Below are 17,365 nucleotides of genomic sequence, written 5' to 3'. Positions count from 1 at the left end.
AATGTCAAGTCACACTCTACGTGCATTTTGCAACTGCATCATATTAAGACCATGTAATTTGGAACGTGGAATCTGTTCATAAAATGTGAGGAACAAAATACCAAATACTGTTTTTTAGTAAAATAATTCAGATATGCTTAAATCAACTTGGAAAAACTAAACAGAACAGACAAGGGTTAATGATGTAAACATTGTTTCAAGGAAACTTTTCGGTGCAGATTCTACACTGAGAATAATTGTACTATGTAAACATACTAAATCGAATACTAGGAATACTAGCTACATTTGATTTAAATAAATGTCACGCTGCAAAAATCCAGTAATTTCCTCTGAGATTGGCATGTGTGCTATGGAGACATCTACGAGGGTGACTAGGAAAGTTTTGAGTTCAGCCAAAAGGGACACTGAAGGAATAAAATTTTGCTTGCATGAGAAGTACCTTTGTAAGTGAACTTGCAGAGTCTCGCACAGGATGAACATACCATATGACGTGATGAGTAGTGCTGCCAAGTGGCCGGAGTTGCAACCATTTGCACTGCAGTCATGAAGATGGAAAGAAGGTATTTGCGAGCCATGATTCTGTAGGACTTTAAAATGTGGTTTAAATGAGTCGGAGTAGCTGGAAAGGTTGACACGAGCCTTTGAGGAGAGTGCACCATCGCGTTTCGCTGGTTTCCAAAATTTAAACGGAGCTGGATCTCATTAGATGATCGGCGCAGTGAAAGGGTATCAAGATGGAGGAAAGCATTAATGCCGTGGAGCAAACTATTAGGGACAATCCGCAAGTGACATGCAGTAACATTGAGTGTGCCATTGGGACTAGTGTGGCGAATGTTTCAGCCATTCTGAATAAGCATTTGCGTGTGAGTAAAGTTTCACCTCGGTGTGAACTACATAACTTTACTGAAAATCAATAGCAGACAAGAGTAAAACTGTGTCAAGAGATGCTTCAGAAATTTCAAATGGGGACTCAAGGTGGGTTTGAGACATTGTAACGGGTGACTGAAACGTGAATTTACCAGTTTGGCCCAGAGACAAAGTGTCGATCATCTGTTTGGGTATCGGTTTTCCCCTCTGAAGATTCTGTGAATACCTACAAAGAACAGATGCAGTGCTTGAAACCCAGTGGCAACAGTGCTTCCAGTTTGGTTTAGTAGGATGAGACGTTATGTGAAATGTCGGGAAGAATACTTCGAAATGTTATAGTTTAAATATATGTGTATCCAGGGCTGCATGTCTCAACTCTTTTAGTGACCCTCGTATTTGCTTTGCTCGACACAAAATGACAAGAGATTGTTGAAGTTTCAACACTCGAATGTAACATGTCTACTTAAAACCGTTTATCAATCTAGGGTCCGCGGAAAATAAGTGGTTATCGAAGTCAGCCTAGTCCTTTTAGATTAAGATTAAACATGAGTTTAAAAAAAAAAAAAATCAAGTGAATTGCATATCACATTATAGTTGAGTCTTTAACAGGTAAATTATATAAATACAAAACAGATTACACAATTTAATAAGGTGAAGGTAATACAAATTCTAATAGCATATAGAGATTTATTATAAAATATTCTTGATAGCCTTCGATTATTTTTTTTTAAATATGTATTTTCTTATGAAAACACTGATATAAAGTTAAGGAATTTTAATTAATACTATTTTAAATATACAAGTATACTAATATGTGCACAAAACATTATGTATAAATTTGCTTTCGAAAAGGACAAGAGCAGAACACACTGACTAATAAAAGCAGCAAAAAAAGGAGGAACGTTGATATAAAGCAAAGAAAGAACATGTAATAGACGAAAAGAAAAAGGAACAAATTAACACTCCACATTCCAATGAAGTAACATGGTCAATGAAATATCTCATCTGAAGAACCAAAATAACAGAGGACGCCGAAGTCAAAGTCTGTAGCAACTGCACAACCCCTTATTATCTCTGAGTTAGTGATTCAGAGCACAATGGCAACCACCTTATATTCAACTTCTCCCTTTATAGTGGCTTCTTATATCTACCTCCATGATTGTTTCCATTCCATTTCTTCCTAAGTGGAACCATCCTTAAGATATAAAACAGATCCATTTACAGAAAGGCTTGTTTTTTAAATTGTTCTTCCACAACTGGAAACCGTACAAGATGACTGAATCCAAACAGAGCGGAGCACTTATTCGCAATTCAAACGAAAGGAAGTTGGACATTATTTGCTTTGCTAACACAACCAGTTGCACTTATGGTATTTATGCGGCGAGTAAGCAAATACAGAGTGGCTTGTAACTATCATAAACTGGAACTGAGCTGTAATGAATGACGCTCTTTTGTTGCACGAATGACAGGTCAACATTACTAACCATGATTTTTTTCTTAACTATGTTAGTTTTATGGCTCTCCTAAAAGATTGACGGATTGATAGTAACTATGGACCTTAATGCTTACATTCATCATAATCAAGGATAGAATAATTTTAAAATAACAAAAAATCGTATTTGATCAAACTGTATTTCACGATAAATCACAAATTTTAAAAGTAATATTTATTCCTTCAGCATTACGGAAACTCCTGTCACGTTTTCGCGCGATTTCACAGGAAAATAAATCTTAAAATAATAAACAAACAAATAATAAATTATAAACATTCGAACATTTCATTCCTACAGAAGTTCATTCTAAACATATCATTACCAGAATGGAACTAAATACAATGAAATATAATTAAACATTCCGTGGGAAGTTACGAACAAACTCTTTTACGCTACTTGAAATAGTTTTGATTTTTTGAAGGCAAACTTCCGATCACTTTTTTTTTTTCTGGTCTTTAGACTAAAATGCATAAAAGCTAAGAATAGACATTCAGAAATCGAAGTTTTTCATTCAGTAACTTTTTCTTTTGTTGTTCAATGTTCAAAGTATAGAACATGTAGATTAAAATAAAACTTCTCTTGAGAATTAATTATGTAGAGACTCACCTGTTAATTTCCCTGACATACTACCATAACTTTACATTTTATCACACCAAGCGCATGAAGAAACAACGCACTGGGCAGCAATGTAGTAACTATACACAAAAGAGGTTATATTTCCGAAACCACAACCTCCGCGGAATTTCGGGCTTACCTTTTAATATAGCCAATTTTTGTAAACAATTGTAAGGCAACTTTCGTCTAGCTGTACTTTAAAGAAAACTAAACTTGCAAAATATCTGAAATACACTGCCAAGTTTTTTTTTTTTTTTTTTCATAAATGAAATAAATCATCAACATTCCACTTTAATTTGTCAATAAAAAAATATAGTCATGTGCTGCGTTTCAATGCTGATATTTATAGTTTACTGCTTGGTAGAAAAATAAACAATTTTTGCTCCCCTTTTTTTTTTTTTTTTTAAATTAAAAAGATTCATAAATGGTATGTTTAGAAAATAGCAAAATGATGAATCATAATGTAAATATTCCGACCAGACATACATTCAACAATAACTATCTTAACGAGGTCTGGTAAATCACTTGGTTGATAGAAAGAACAACGCAAGTACTGAACAGAGAATTCCTAAGAGAAACCAGTAGTATGTTGAGTTTTATTTATTTGCGCTTACCATACTAACGGAAAAACAATTAATAAACTGTTAAAATTTAGATACTGTTGAGTTCTAGTATATAAGTAATAAATAACAGATTTTAGAGTTCCAAAACTCTGCTATGCATAAGTATCGGGAGTCATAACTGTTATATCCATTTGTCTGTTGACATGTATCACGGAAAAAATGGTAAGAGGTATCGAGAAACGATTTTGGGAATCTATTCAGCGTCCAAACAATAGGTTCCATCTCATCCGTTAATCCTCGAATCAAACCGGAGGTGTTACAAATTTAGCATTCCGGTTTCAATGTTGATCGCCACAGAACTTGAACCTGGAGGTTCCTTTAAGCTATTGGATTATTCAAAGCTTACTTAAATAAGCTAACCTTGCCTCGTTCATAATTTATCAATACTTTTAATGTAAATAACAGATTTCACATTAATCTCTTTCTTGATATGACCTTGTCAAAATTTTTAGAACAAATATGGAATAGTGCCGGCTTGTATCACATACAATACACAGATTTGTTCAAAAACCTAGTCACCTAGCTACCCTTGAAAAGTACGCGTTCTTGTCCATAGATGGAATTAAACAAACATGAATCTTCTTTGGTCAGATTTTTTTATACTATTAAACCTTCTACACACGACTGTCTTCAAAGGAGGGGGTAGGGTTTTTTCCCCTTTCCTTTCCTTTTCAGGCTATATAGGGCCTTGGATCACCAGGAAACAACTTTCAAGAGCAACCGCAATATTAACAAAGAAGTGATGAATCCACATTACTTAAAATTTACTGCAGTTTACAAAGTCCTATTTACAAAAAATAGTAAGAGTTCTCGTGATGTTTTTCGCCATTAAAAAAAAATCATTAAGCGTATGAAGTACCGGTAATACATATTTACAATATACATTTGTTGGAACATTACGCGAATATGTGAAAGAATATTCTGCGATTTCTGCAAGAGGCAGAAAAAAAGTGGAAATAGAAATATTGAGCACTTTTTTTTTTAAAATCAAAATACAATCCCAACATAAGACTGTGAATCGGTCTTCAATAATATTCGTACCGATACAAGATATATTGCATTTTGAGACCCTAAATTTTTTTCAACTCCCACTAATCAACACGATTTTTTAAAAACCAATGGCTCAAACTAAACGCCGGATATTTTGCGATTGCGCTAAAGGTGTTATCTCAGAACTCGTTAAACAAGATCACTCAAACCATATATCGAGCCCTACCTATGATTTTATTTTATTTTCAAAAATAATGTTTCTCGTTCTCGAGGAGTCGAAATTCTCCCTTTGAAAAACTACTGACAACACCACCGACACACACAGTCACGACAATGAAAACGGTTAAGTAAATTGATGTTCTGATTCCGAATCTGAAGACTGTTTATCAATAACTCTTTGGTTCTCGCAGTACAAGGCGTTACACGCACCATGAATGTGAATATTGAAGTGATTTTTCCCTTAGGAACTGCTAAAATGAGACATTATTTGGTTCAACGTTCGGCTCTTATGCTCTATTTTCTCAAGGTGCGGAATGCACTGGTTAGAGTAACGAGAGGGGAGGAAGCAAGAGAACTTTGACGGACCGTAACATGCTTACAATGCCTGGGATCGAACCAAACATGAGAGTTCTATTACATTCCTGTGCTCCTTGCTCCCAGTCCAGACTACGTCACTTTATTACAAGAAATTCATACAGCAACGAAACGGATTGCGAAATCAGTAACAAGTAAGTACCTTCACAATTCTTTCCTGTTTCATCAACTGTCTTGAATAATTAAGTTCTTCACTATACACTTCAGAAGTATTGATATCGAAATTTACGAGCCCGCTAAAGAAAAACAGCAGCACAGAACAAAAGACAGTTAAGTCCTTTATGATGACAAAAACAAATTTAGTGTATCTTTTACATTGCAGAGAGAACGAAATACACAAATATGTGAATTGATTTAGCTGGATTTGTTTACGACAATATCTCATAGAACTCAATTACACAAGTCTAGTTTTAAAAAATGGTCACCCATTTCTCTTTAAAAGGCTATAGGCTTTATTATTACAATCTGCGAGTAGAAATTTGTGCTGTATACGCTTGAAAATAGATCTTGATTGGCTCGACAAGATTTTAAATTATTTTATTTAATTACTTCAATCTCCCGATAAAAACACAAGACTTTACAACGAGACACTATTAGTTTTTTTTTTTTTTTTTTTTTTTTTTTAACCTACATTACTCAACTCAAATATATCTTCGCAGTATGTTAAAATCGATCAAGATTGGATAAACATTTTATCGTGTCTCCAAATACATTAAATTTCTACTTAACTCGAAGTTTACAAAAAACAGAGATTCCACGGAGAGGTATACGAGAGTGTCAATATTAAGAACCTATAACATAGGCAACATATTTGCATTAGTTGTTACTGAGAAACACAAAACCTGTCTTCAACATTTTTCCAACTTCACTTCTACAATTAAGACACTACACAATATTATTAGTATACAAATGCTTCACTAACACAAATGTAAGATCAAAAAGTAACTTATTTTGTTCCTCAATTCCAACTTTAATCATCGTGCACAATACATTCACGACAATCAACAAACAGCAGTCTAGCACTACTTGCCCAGATACGTTAAGTCAAACATAAATGATAGTCAAATACATACACAGCAGAAAGACACATTGCAACACGTCCTACAAGGGTAACTTCTCAAGGTTGTTCGTGCTTAGGAAACTATATGGTCATCCTTCGAAGTTTGTATGTTAGATTTCTTCACAGCAACCTTCCGATGGGAATCATCACCTGCTAATAAATATTACGTCATATCCCGTGGTGCTTTGCATTGGGAAGGAAGAAGGAAGAGACTCGAAGTGAGCGACGTTGCAACAGAAAGAATACGACTCCAATTGGCTGTGGGATTGCAACAGAACTACAGAACACTTCTGTTCACCCAAATGTACTGAAGCACTTCTAGCAGATACCGTATTGATTTCTATTTATTAGCTTAACCCTGTCTTGTTTCGAGCAATGACGTTCATGAAAACACTTCCGGAAAGAGAGATTCAAGGACCTGCTTAAACGACAAACTGGTGTGAAAAAAAAATGAAAATGAAAATATAACTGAAGATTTAAGAATTATTTGGAATACAATAAAATTATACAAGGTTTATACAGTGTACTTTACGGTTAATTTAAACGAATTAATGAAACTCTGTAGAATCAGGGGGAAAACCAGGATAAGGTAAATTATCCTGTCTTCTTCTTCTTAATAATAATAATAATAATAATAATAATGACAAAGAAAAGGAGAGAAATGAAATCTTTCAGTTTAACGTTCCACGAGGGCCGCTTTTATGCTTAGGCATGCTAGACACGTGTCTAGGAAGCAAAAGATTTGGGGGGCGCAAAAAATTGGAGCGCGAAAAAAAGAGAAAAATACAATACGCTGGTGCAGAAAACGTCATTGCCGTTCCGGTTAAGCTATCTGGTTACAAGCAAACTAGATCTCAGCGGCTAATGTAAATGCAATACCTATAATTTTGATATGTGTTAATTGAAAATAGAGATTTTATTACTTGATAAATAAGAATACGGGGCACGGCAGTTCCATAGGTAATGGATAATGAACAGACTCTCCAAAGGGCAAAAACAAAGAAGGGAAAAGAGGAAGAGAGTTATGGGAAAATCCTTCCCGAACCAAAAGTGGGAAGGTAATAACTGAAGGTGCTCTGGAAATAGTGAGAGGCGTAAAAATTTTAAGTGCCTAAGGCGCGGGGATGTTAAAAACGGCCCTGCGTCCCACCATTATCTCATTAAACTAAGAGAGACGGATGGTTAAGACAAAGGAATGATGGAAGAATAAGAATGTGGGAGGAAACGGTGAGTACTCCGAGAAACCAACGGAAAAAGGAGAGTGCACCACAAGCTCACATGGCCTGGAAATAAATCAAGAATTTTCTACTTCAGAGATGAATGTTCTACCTCACTGTTACCTGGCTTCCGTTTTTGAATTAAATTCTCCATTAAAAAAGGGATGCAGTGGCTCTGTGGTACAGCGCTCACCCCTCGTGAGGATCCCTACTTGGATCTAAGGCCATGTGTGTCTGTGGCGGACAACATCGTATTCCTGAGTCCTCTCGTTTCCTCCGCATTCTCACTCCACCAATTTTATCAATCATTCACTTTGATTAATCGCCTGTATCTTTTAACCTAAATGACAACAGTTCGATGTTAACCATTTTTTTATCAGTCTTATTTCTATTAAAAATAAACGTATGTTACCTTAAAGGGGGTTGTCACGTTAGAAGAACTTGCAGCTGTCATAAAAAAAAAAAATCTTGAAACCCTACCATATTTCACCGTGTACACACAATCTTGAAAGTGTCATCAAACATTTTTTTTTTTCATCTTGCAAGCAGTTGAACAATGCGCAACTTTCTGTGACGTCTTGCTTGCTGCCTGCTATCGCCCTCCAGCTGACATAAAAGAAAAACCAGTTTCGCCGCTTCCGAAACAACGGATTCTTTTAGACAGGGAGGGGAAGTGCGCCAAAATACACGTTTTTAATGAGGAAGTTCACTGTTTGTCCACTAGAGTGCAGTGCTGCAGGTGTGGAGAAAACTTTCTTGCTTTCAAGAAGTTGTAACATGTAAAGAGTAAATAGAAAGATCGGGTTGCAAGGTTTTTTTAATGACAGCTACAAGATTCATTTAACGTGGCAATGTGGCTTTACGCAAATTTCTCTAAAAATGTTTACTTATTAACAAAGAACCTAAAGACTACAAGAGGGATTCCTGAACTTGGCTGAATTTCAATTACACTTTTACAGTGCTGAAGCAAAATGTAAAAGTTCTCTCTCAGTTTCAATAAAATGGGGAGTAAGAAAAATAAATTCTGATACGACAGTATAAAGGATAACGAGATTCCATATCCTTTTATTATAGACAAGAAACATTTCTTTGCTGCTGAACAGGCTGAATAAATGCTAGAGAATGTTGTGGACGGAATATGGATAGCCACTTGTGAAGATTTAACGGATTGACTCGATTAATGAACTCGGCCGAGACAATGACTCTATTGCAACCCCCCCCCCAAAAAAAAATCCTTTCGTTCAAGAATTATCGTGTGGAGTAACGGACGGATGTGAAGTCCAATGAGTGATCTGAATAAGATGGAACTAAATTAATATAATCTGAAAATAGCTATTTTAAAAAATCGCAAACATGTCAAGGATTTCAAAGCAAACGATCATTTCTAGGTTAACTGGACGATGTATAACTCAGGAACAGAATTTGGATCGGAGGAAGGACTGAGAAATAGATGAGGCAAAGGTAATCTTCATGTAACTAATGTATTTCCTGTCTGATGCTCACCCTCTTCATTATAATCAGGGAGTAGATAGAAAGAATACTGTTTACTTGAAACCATGGTTTGACATCACTCGAATCATGTTACGGTTGATTAATAAGTTTTCTTTATTCCGAGTTGACATCTCCGATTGACAACGTTTTCGTGTGTTGTAAAGAATATATACAGGGTGGAAAGTAGCTCCACTGAGAAACTTTGGGAGGTGATTCTTTATGTGAAATGAAAGAAAAGGTTCTTATAAACACGGGTCAAAGAAGTCTTTCAGAGTTATGAACCGCCGAAAATTCGAAATATCACGTTTCAAAACGCCCTGACAAAAACTATAGGACCTATCCCAAGCGATTTAAGGAATTACACAGGAACTAGTATGCGCTCTATCTAAATATCCATATTTCAGAATTCACCGGTACCAGCGAAACGAACTACCATTAGTACTTAAGGGAGTATCCCTATACCTCAACTTCCTTTTTACAGTTCGTTTTGCCGATAACGGAGGATGATAAAACATGGATATTTAAATAGAGCGCATACTAGTTCCTGTGTAATCCTTAAACCGCTTGGGATAGGTCCTACAGTTTCTAAGTCAGAGCGTTTTGAAACGTGATTTTCGAATATTCGGCCGTTCATAACTCTGAAAGGATACGTTTTGCAAGCCATGTTTATTAGAACTTTTTTCTTTCATTTCATATAAGGAATCACCTCCGAAAGCTTTTCGGTGGAGTTCCCTTCCACCCAGTATATAATTTTTAATAATCGTCACCTACCTACTGTGTAAAAAGAACGTTTTTTTTTTTTTTTTTTGTATAATTTTACACAATTCATAGGAGTCACGCTGTTACAGTGATGAATCGCTCACCCCTGGTGCAAGGTACCCCTCTTTCGAGTCTTCTGGTTCTCGAGGTTCTCCTACTCCTTTAACATTTTTATTCCACAATTCTTTCATATTCATTCATTTTCATTAATTTGCTCGTCTTCCTTACCCTAAGAGCGCGGGACGTAAAACTGGAAGATTGCATTCCTTATACTTTTTATATAAAATAAAACTGCTAAGAACTGCTAAACACTACAATGCGAAATCTGAAAATTCCAAGGAGAAATCTAGTCTGCAGCAACAAAAGTCTGCTACTAATTATTACTCAGAACACATTTATAGAACGAAATTTATCTTGGAAAAACACCAGAGAAAAGTCCAGCTCTCCAAGCTCCAAGTGAAAGGTAAATTAGTTGAATCCGATTCTTGACACCTATTATAGTCATATAAAAGTATTGTCCAAACGTGCTTTCACTTACTCAGTAATCAATAACATGTTATTCCCAAACAATGAAAAAGATCGTAAGCACGCCGTATCGTCAACCAACATATTTATGCACTGTCGCTAAGACTTGCCAATCGACCGAATTTAATTGTCTGTTACAACGAAACACATTGAGAAAGCTTACATTCTTCTACTAAGTACTTGGATACTAGGTTGTCAAGGAGGAAGTTTTCACTAAGCAACGGGAACTCAATTCAAACAAATACTTTTACCTTAATTCAAATTCATTACACGGTGGCTGCCTCATGTGAAATGTAAATAAACGCATTAAAATACTGTATATGCATAAACACTACACTGGGAAAAGAAACTCGGAATAACCAAGTGTACAACACATTATTATATTTAGAAAAGTGGTTTCATTTTCATCCATGGTGTGTGTATTAGTGGTGATAACAACCAAATTTTCGGCTTTTAGGAAAACCGAAAGAGGTTTTGAAAATTTTTTAAAAAAAGGGGGGGTTTCACCGAAACCAGTTTCGGTTTTCTCCGAAAACTGGTTCGATTTTTACCGAAACAGGTTTCGGAATATTGATATTACGGCATTGTAACATGCGTCGAGAACACGAAGCTCAACAACGTGTAAATTCCCTTAAAAACGAAGTAGAAATCGAAATCGATAGGGCCTATGCTTAAAAACCAATACGTTTAAAAACAAAACTGTTTTTGTTGTAATTGGATCCTGTTTTCGGAGAACTACGAAATTCTACTCTAGTGTGAAGTCGAACCGGGTTTTGGAGAAAACCGAACCGTTTTTTTTAGAAAACCGAAATCGTTTTTCGGATTCGGTTTTTCTAGAAACTGATTTCTGGTTTTTATAAAAACCGGTTTTGTCAATCCCTAGTTTGTATATAATTCACACTTCCCAATGTATTCGGATTTACAGATACATAGTACACTTATCACTAGCTTTGGTGGTTCAATCATGTTGAGTGACAGGCACAATTTGAAACTAAAGTTAAAATAATACAGAAAGCCATTGCAAAGAGAAATGAAAAATATATTAGCTAGAGATGATTTACTCTAGATCAGTAGTTTCCAGCCACTTTTGGCCTCGCCCATCTACGCCTCTTGAAATCGTGTCTCTCAATGTACACTTTTTTCTTGTTTGCATTAATCGTTTTATTCAAATAGTTTATGGCAGAGAAATAACGCTATGAAAGATTAGTACATGAAAAACTAATAGAATATGGAAAAAATATTAAAATCAAAACTGTATTTTTTTTAAAATGGTGACGTCTATAACCAGGTAAATTTTCAAAACAACTGAAATATTACTATAATGATTATTAGGTAGGTCTACCTATAGCAGGGTTGGTGGCAACACCTTTAATTTAGGATTTTATAACCGAATTGGGGTTTTTTTTAATCCGAAATTATTTATACAGGGTGTTGCAAAAAAACACCGACAACGATTGGGAGTGATTCTTGACACCAAGACCAAAAAAAAAAAAAAAAAAATGATGCACAAATGCTTTCTTTCGGAGTTATAAGCTGCTCAAAACATGAAAAAATGAACTTTAAAGGTCTATAGCTCCAACACCATAGAACCTACCGTAGTCGCGTCAAGACTTCACTTAGAAATTAATACGTGCGCTATCCAAAAGTACATGTTTCAGAATCCTGTGGTATTCACGCAACAATTTTTATAGAGGGAGTTTGGCTAGGGGCATATAGACTAATTTGAAGTACCCACTAACTATCTACAAAAGTGTTGCGGAATTACCACAGGATGATGAAACACATATTTTTGGATAGCGAACATACCAGTTTTTAAGTGAAGTTTTGACCCGACTACGGTAGGTCCCATAGTATTGGAGCTATGGACTTCCGAAGTTCATTTTTTCATGTTTTCGGCAGCCTTTCAGACCGAAAGGAAGCATTTGTGCACCTAGGTTGGTCTATACTTTTTGTCTTATCTTGATGTCACGAATCACCTTCCAAACGTTTTGAATCATCCTGTATATTGTGCTCTTATATTTCAAAATTTTATAGTCAATGCTAATTCTTTATTAATTATTTGATGTAAAAAAATATTTGTAATTAGAAAAAACAATTCGGTTGTAAAATCATAAATTAAAGGGTTTTACACTATCCCTTCTAGTTTACATAAATAATAGTATATAAATGTGCCTCTGAAAAAAAGAATATTTCTTTCTAAACAGTGAATTTGTTTGGTTTCATTTTAATTTTATAAGTTGTTTAATGCACCTAAATTATCTAATTACCCCTAAAAAATCAAGTATTTCCCAGTGGTGAGTGGTGGTGGGAATCACTGCTCTAGATAAACTGCTGCAAATAGATATGAATGCAACATTCCATTAACTTACGAATTTCAGTTCTTTCAATCTCACCACCAAATCATTCTAGAAGGGATTTATTAATTTATTTGTCACGATATATACCAACAGTTACAGAACAATTATCACACTATTACATCGTTAACTTTTAAAACTATTACGGAACCTTCGTGAGAAAGAACCACATAAATCGGAGAGTCTCACAATGAAACTATTTTTATTTCAATATGGTTTGTACGACACCGGAAACCTTTATAATGCGGAAATGGATTGTGAAGATTCCGTATGCTGAAAGTTGTTGTCAGTTTTGTTGCTATGTGGCACTTCTTTCTTGTAGATAGTAATATATATGAAGAAGTATAAATGGATCAAGAAAAAAAATAGCAAATATTCTAGCAGTTTCACCCAATAAAAGTTCTGCACCTTTCTCACCTTAGTCTCTGTTGTGATATATACACGAGGGCCATTGTACAAGTCATGGCAACTATTAATTTTCTCGAAAATTGTAACGAATTAAAACAAAATCTGAAATATGCAAATGAAAGGTTAGTTCATATATAAACATTACATGTAGGGAGATAGATGAACATACACACTACCATAAAGATATAGCACAGAAAAAAAATTGTCGTTTGAAACGTGTTTTACTGTCAATTGCAACAGTACACAATAGTACAGGGCAGGAACACGTACCTGTGACATCTTCGAGTCCTTGCCATCGTGTGGATTCTTGGGGAGACTCCTGATGCCATGGAATGCACGTAGTTTGTAATGTACTATTGTATATAGTTGCAATTGACAGAAACACTTTTGGAAAGACAAAATTTTTTCGTCTTTTTTTCTCGTGCTAAATCTTTATTGTGGTGTGTGTTCATCCATCTCCCTACATGTAATGTTTATATATGAACTAACCTTTCTTTGCATATTTCATATTAAAAAAAAAAAAAAATACTTTACCATTTTGAAAAAAAAAAATAGTTGCCATGACTTTGCAATGGCCCTCGTATATAAACAAACGTGAAATTGCATTTGTTTGAGTTATAGCGTAGGAATTCTACCCAAGCCTATCAATAAATATCGTATTCATCTTGAAACAGAAGATGTCAAGATTTATTTGTAGTCTATTTCGCATACCTACTTTTTATTTTTACCTGATATACATATTTTAAAAAAGCACTGAACTGACAGGAAGCTGGAATTTGTATAACTACGTACGCCAGGAGCGAAAGTTTTAATATTCAAATACTACTGCGATTTCGATAGTTCTTACCTTGTAGAGTGGAAAAGCTGACCAGCAGATTTTCTGCCAATAACTTTGGAACAAAAGGACCGATCTGAATATAGTTCTCCGTAACGTACATCGAACTACGTTCTTTATATTTGGTCTAGGAATTAATTCGTGCGGTTGGTACGCACACATTGAAGCTGTAGTACAAACACAAAATACATAAATACCTTAAGAAAAATATTGTCCATCGCTAGCCACCACTTTCGCCATCTGTCAGGCAATGTACGGATTCCGTGGCGAAAGAAGTCCTCATCCTTGGAAGCGATCCAGTCAGAGACCCATGTTTCGATATCTTCTAAAGAAGTAAACCGCTGTCCAATCAAATCGTTGTTCATGCAATCGAACAAGTAGTAGTCCGAAGGAGCAACGTCTGGTGAATACGGCGGGTGGGGTAAAACTTCCCATCCGACATTTTCTAAATAGGTTTTGACCGGTTTTGCGACATGTGGGCGAGCGTTATCATGTTGAACAATAAGTGTATCATGTCTGTTCTCCCATTCTGGTCGTGTTCTGGCCAGAGCTTGCTTCAAACGCATTAACTGTCGTCGATAACGTTCTCCATTCATAGTTTCACCCGGTTGCAGCAGCTCATAGTACACCACACCTTTCATATCCCACCATATGCACAGCATAACCTTTGCACAGTGAATATCTCGTTTTGGTTGTGATGGACCTGGTTCACCTGGTTTCACCCAGGCCTTTTTTCGTTTAGGGTTTTCGTAATGGATCCACTTCTCATCACCCGTAATAATTCGATGCAGAAACCCCTTTCTGCTCTGTCGTTGAAGCAGCAATTCGCAAATGGTTTTTCGTCTTTCAACGTCTCTGTCTTTCAATTCATGTGGAACCCAATGTGACATCTTTTGAATTATTCCCATGGCTTTCAAGCGTTTGGAGACTGTTGTTTGATCAACGCCTAATGCTGCTGCAAGTTGTTCCTGTGTTTGACACGAATCCTGCTCGAGCAATGCTGTCAATTCTTCGTCTTGAAATTTTTTTGGCTGTCCAGCTCGCTCTTGGTCTGCCAAGCCGAAATCACCACTTCTAAACCATGCAAACCACTTCTGACACGTTCGCTCAGCTAGAGCATGGTCACCATACACTTCCACCAAAATACGATGACTTTCAGTCGCACTTTTCTGCATGTTAAAGTAATGCAGCAGGACACCCCGCAAAAACACTTTATCAGGCACAAATTGCGCCATGTTCACTTAACTACAAACTGGTGTTGTTGACGCTTTAATCCACTGCCCTATACTACGAACGATACGCGATGACAGGGGTTTGCAACACATGTGTTGATACACGGAACTGTGGGACGCTCCGTTCGTTGCGCCATCTCTTGTCCACCCGCACGAATTAATTCCTAGACCAAATATTTTTTTTAAAAAATGTTACTCAAATTAGTAAACTTATTCCAAAGTTACTTGTAGATTACAATCTAGTTGTGGGAAAACATTTTCCATTCATATAATTGAAACATCTATGCATTTTCTTCAGATTTCGAAACAATTTATACGAAATATAGTTTCACTAGAGACACCTTCTTACACGATACATCATTTTCACAATATTTTTTCGAGACAAGACAGCTTCAACTCTTGTCTCCCAGAAGGAACTCTAATAGTAATATTGTGTCATATATATACTCGAGAAACATATACCTAGTTAGTTGTCAATCAACTGTGATGTCCTAAATACGTTTCGAATCAATACAGACAGTATTAAGAGAAACTGTCAGAAGCATAGAATAATTATTTTTTGAATGTAAGAGTCAATTGTATTTGTAAAAGCTAGTATTACATACATGGGCGGCGATTAGGGGGGGGGCAAAGGGGGGCAGTTGCCCCTCCACTTTTTTGAAGTAACCCATTAATGTATATAATTTCATTTGGAAGTTAAAGTTTTCGTATGTATTACTGTTTCATAGAAAAAAAATGGTGCCATATAATATTTGCCGTTGCGTGAGTACGTATTGGTTGTCTTCCTGTGAAGTTAAGAAAGCTGCAAGAATTGTGTTCTAATTGCCATGGAAACTAACCCAAAAATTGACCTATTGGAGCACAACAATTCCAGCATTCACGGATATAGAAGCAGAACTTGTTAAATCCATTTTTCAACTTTATCAGGAAACGAAGAAGTAACGCCCTTTTGTTTCAGAATTGTTGAACAGCTTTTATGTTTAGTGGTCACTACTTAATACAAATGAGTGAAATCAACCACTAAACAAAACAAACAAAAAAAAGTTGTTCAACAATTCTGAAAACATGAGGGCGTCACTTTTTCTTTGTTCCCAGATAAAATTTTAAATGGATTTAGCAGGGTTTGCTTCTGTACCCCTTTCTTACAAGGGCTCGGTATGTTAGTCAGCCGCTTTGAAACAGAGAGAACGTTTCGAAGAAAAGAAAGAAAACAATCACAAGGTATTCTTTAATTGCACATAAACTGACAGTTCCTAAAATGTCTTCTGTTCTTTGTAAAATAAGGAATATTGATTAAAAAGAGCGTAATAAGAACGAGCAACTACCTTTTTCATTGTTTTGTAGTGTAATATGCGAGTGAGTGTCGTGTTTAGGGGTGCACGAGTGTGTATATACAATGAAATTTAGTGAATTCAACACAATTTTAGGTTTTAGGATTATTTTCTATAACTGGAGTGTGAAGTGATTCTAGGTATTGTGTTTTAATGTGTTTCAAGAAAGTGAAAACTGCACCTGATGGCAACGAACATATTTCGGGAAGCTGCAAAAGCAAATATTGCTTTAAATGTCGTAACATATGCTTGTAGTATTTACTGTCTTTCATTTTCTAAGAGTAATAACATGTATTTAGTAGCGTGTGTGGAATTAAAAATTAAGTTGTTCATTAATCCCCAGTTTCAATATAACTTATTCAAAACAAGACTCGTTATATATTACTATGTTTAATATTCTTTCTATTTATGTTTTGTTAATTTGTTATTAAATAATCTGATTACACAATTTTCCAGACAAAATTTTAAGATGCTCATGAGCAAGGAATCAAATCTCTTCTTACACTTTCCTTGTTTAAGTAAATAGACAAGAGCAACGCAAGTAGGTACTATCCCTTTGTATTCTTAATAAAATATGAAATGCGATATACGGTATTTTAACCGAAAAAGATAGTATCCTATTAGTTATACAACCTTTCGTCAAACACAGTGTTAGAAACAACCAGGGAAACTAACATTGATATACAAATATTCAGATAATGTCTTGCCCCCCTACTTTTAACGTCCAATCGCCGCCACTGATTACATATATAACCTAACTTGCATATATAGCTTCAGCGAGTTACGAACTGAACTATGCACTGTTCGCACTTCCCAATACACATTTCGTTAGCATTAGTTCTACAATTATTTTCTTATAAAAGCAATAAGAAATCTGATTACTAAGCTGGCAGGAAATCGGACTGAATCCCTTTCTTTCACTTAAAATACGAGCAGAATTTATAATATATTATTCTATAATTCCGGTTACT

At 35.5% G+C, this 17,365-nt stretch overlaps 1 protein-coding gene across 8 annotated transcripts in view; it reads right to left on the bottom strand.

Moving 5' to 3' along the window:
• Positions 1-17,365, bottom strand: part of Synd (protein kinase C and casein kinase substrate in neurons protein Synd) — a 367,852-nt gene that overhangs the window by 66,951 nt on the left and 283,536 nt on the right. Inside the window, exon 1 of one of the 8 annotated variants that reach the window (XM_081738615.1) lies at positions 6,256-6,458. The exons of 4 other annotated variants lie outside the window; for them this stretch is intronic. In XM_081738615.1, the coding sequence (XP_081594741.1) occupies positions 6,256-6,272 (17 nt within the window). In that variant the 5' untranslated portion in view covers positions 6,273-6,458. Of the gene's footprint in view, positions 1-6,104; positions 6,205-6,255; positions 6,459-17,365 lie in introns of those variants that run through there. 3 more of the 8 variants (XM_081738620.1, XM_081738613.1, XM_081738614.1) reach the window with 3 other exon arrangements.

This window comes from Thermobia domestica, chromosome 14 (genome assembly GCF_964235325.1).
Source record: "Thermobia domestica chromosome 14, izTheDome1.hap1.1, whole genome shotgun sequence".
NCBI lineage: Eukaryota > Metazoa > Arthropoda > Insecta > Zygentoma > Lepismatidae > Thermobia > Thermobia domestica.
Note: the sequence above shows the minus strand (reverse complement) of the source record. Positions and strands in the feature narration are given on the sequence as shown.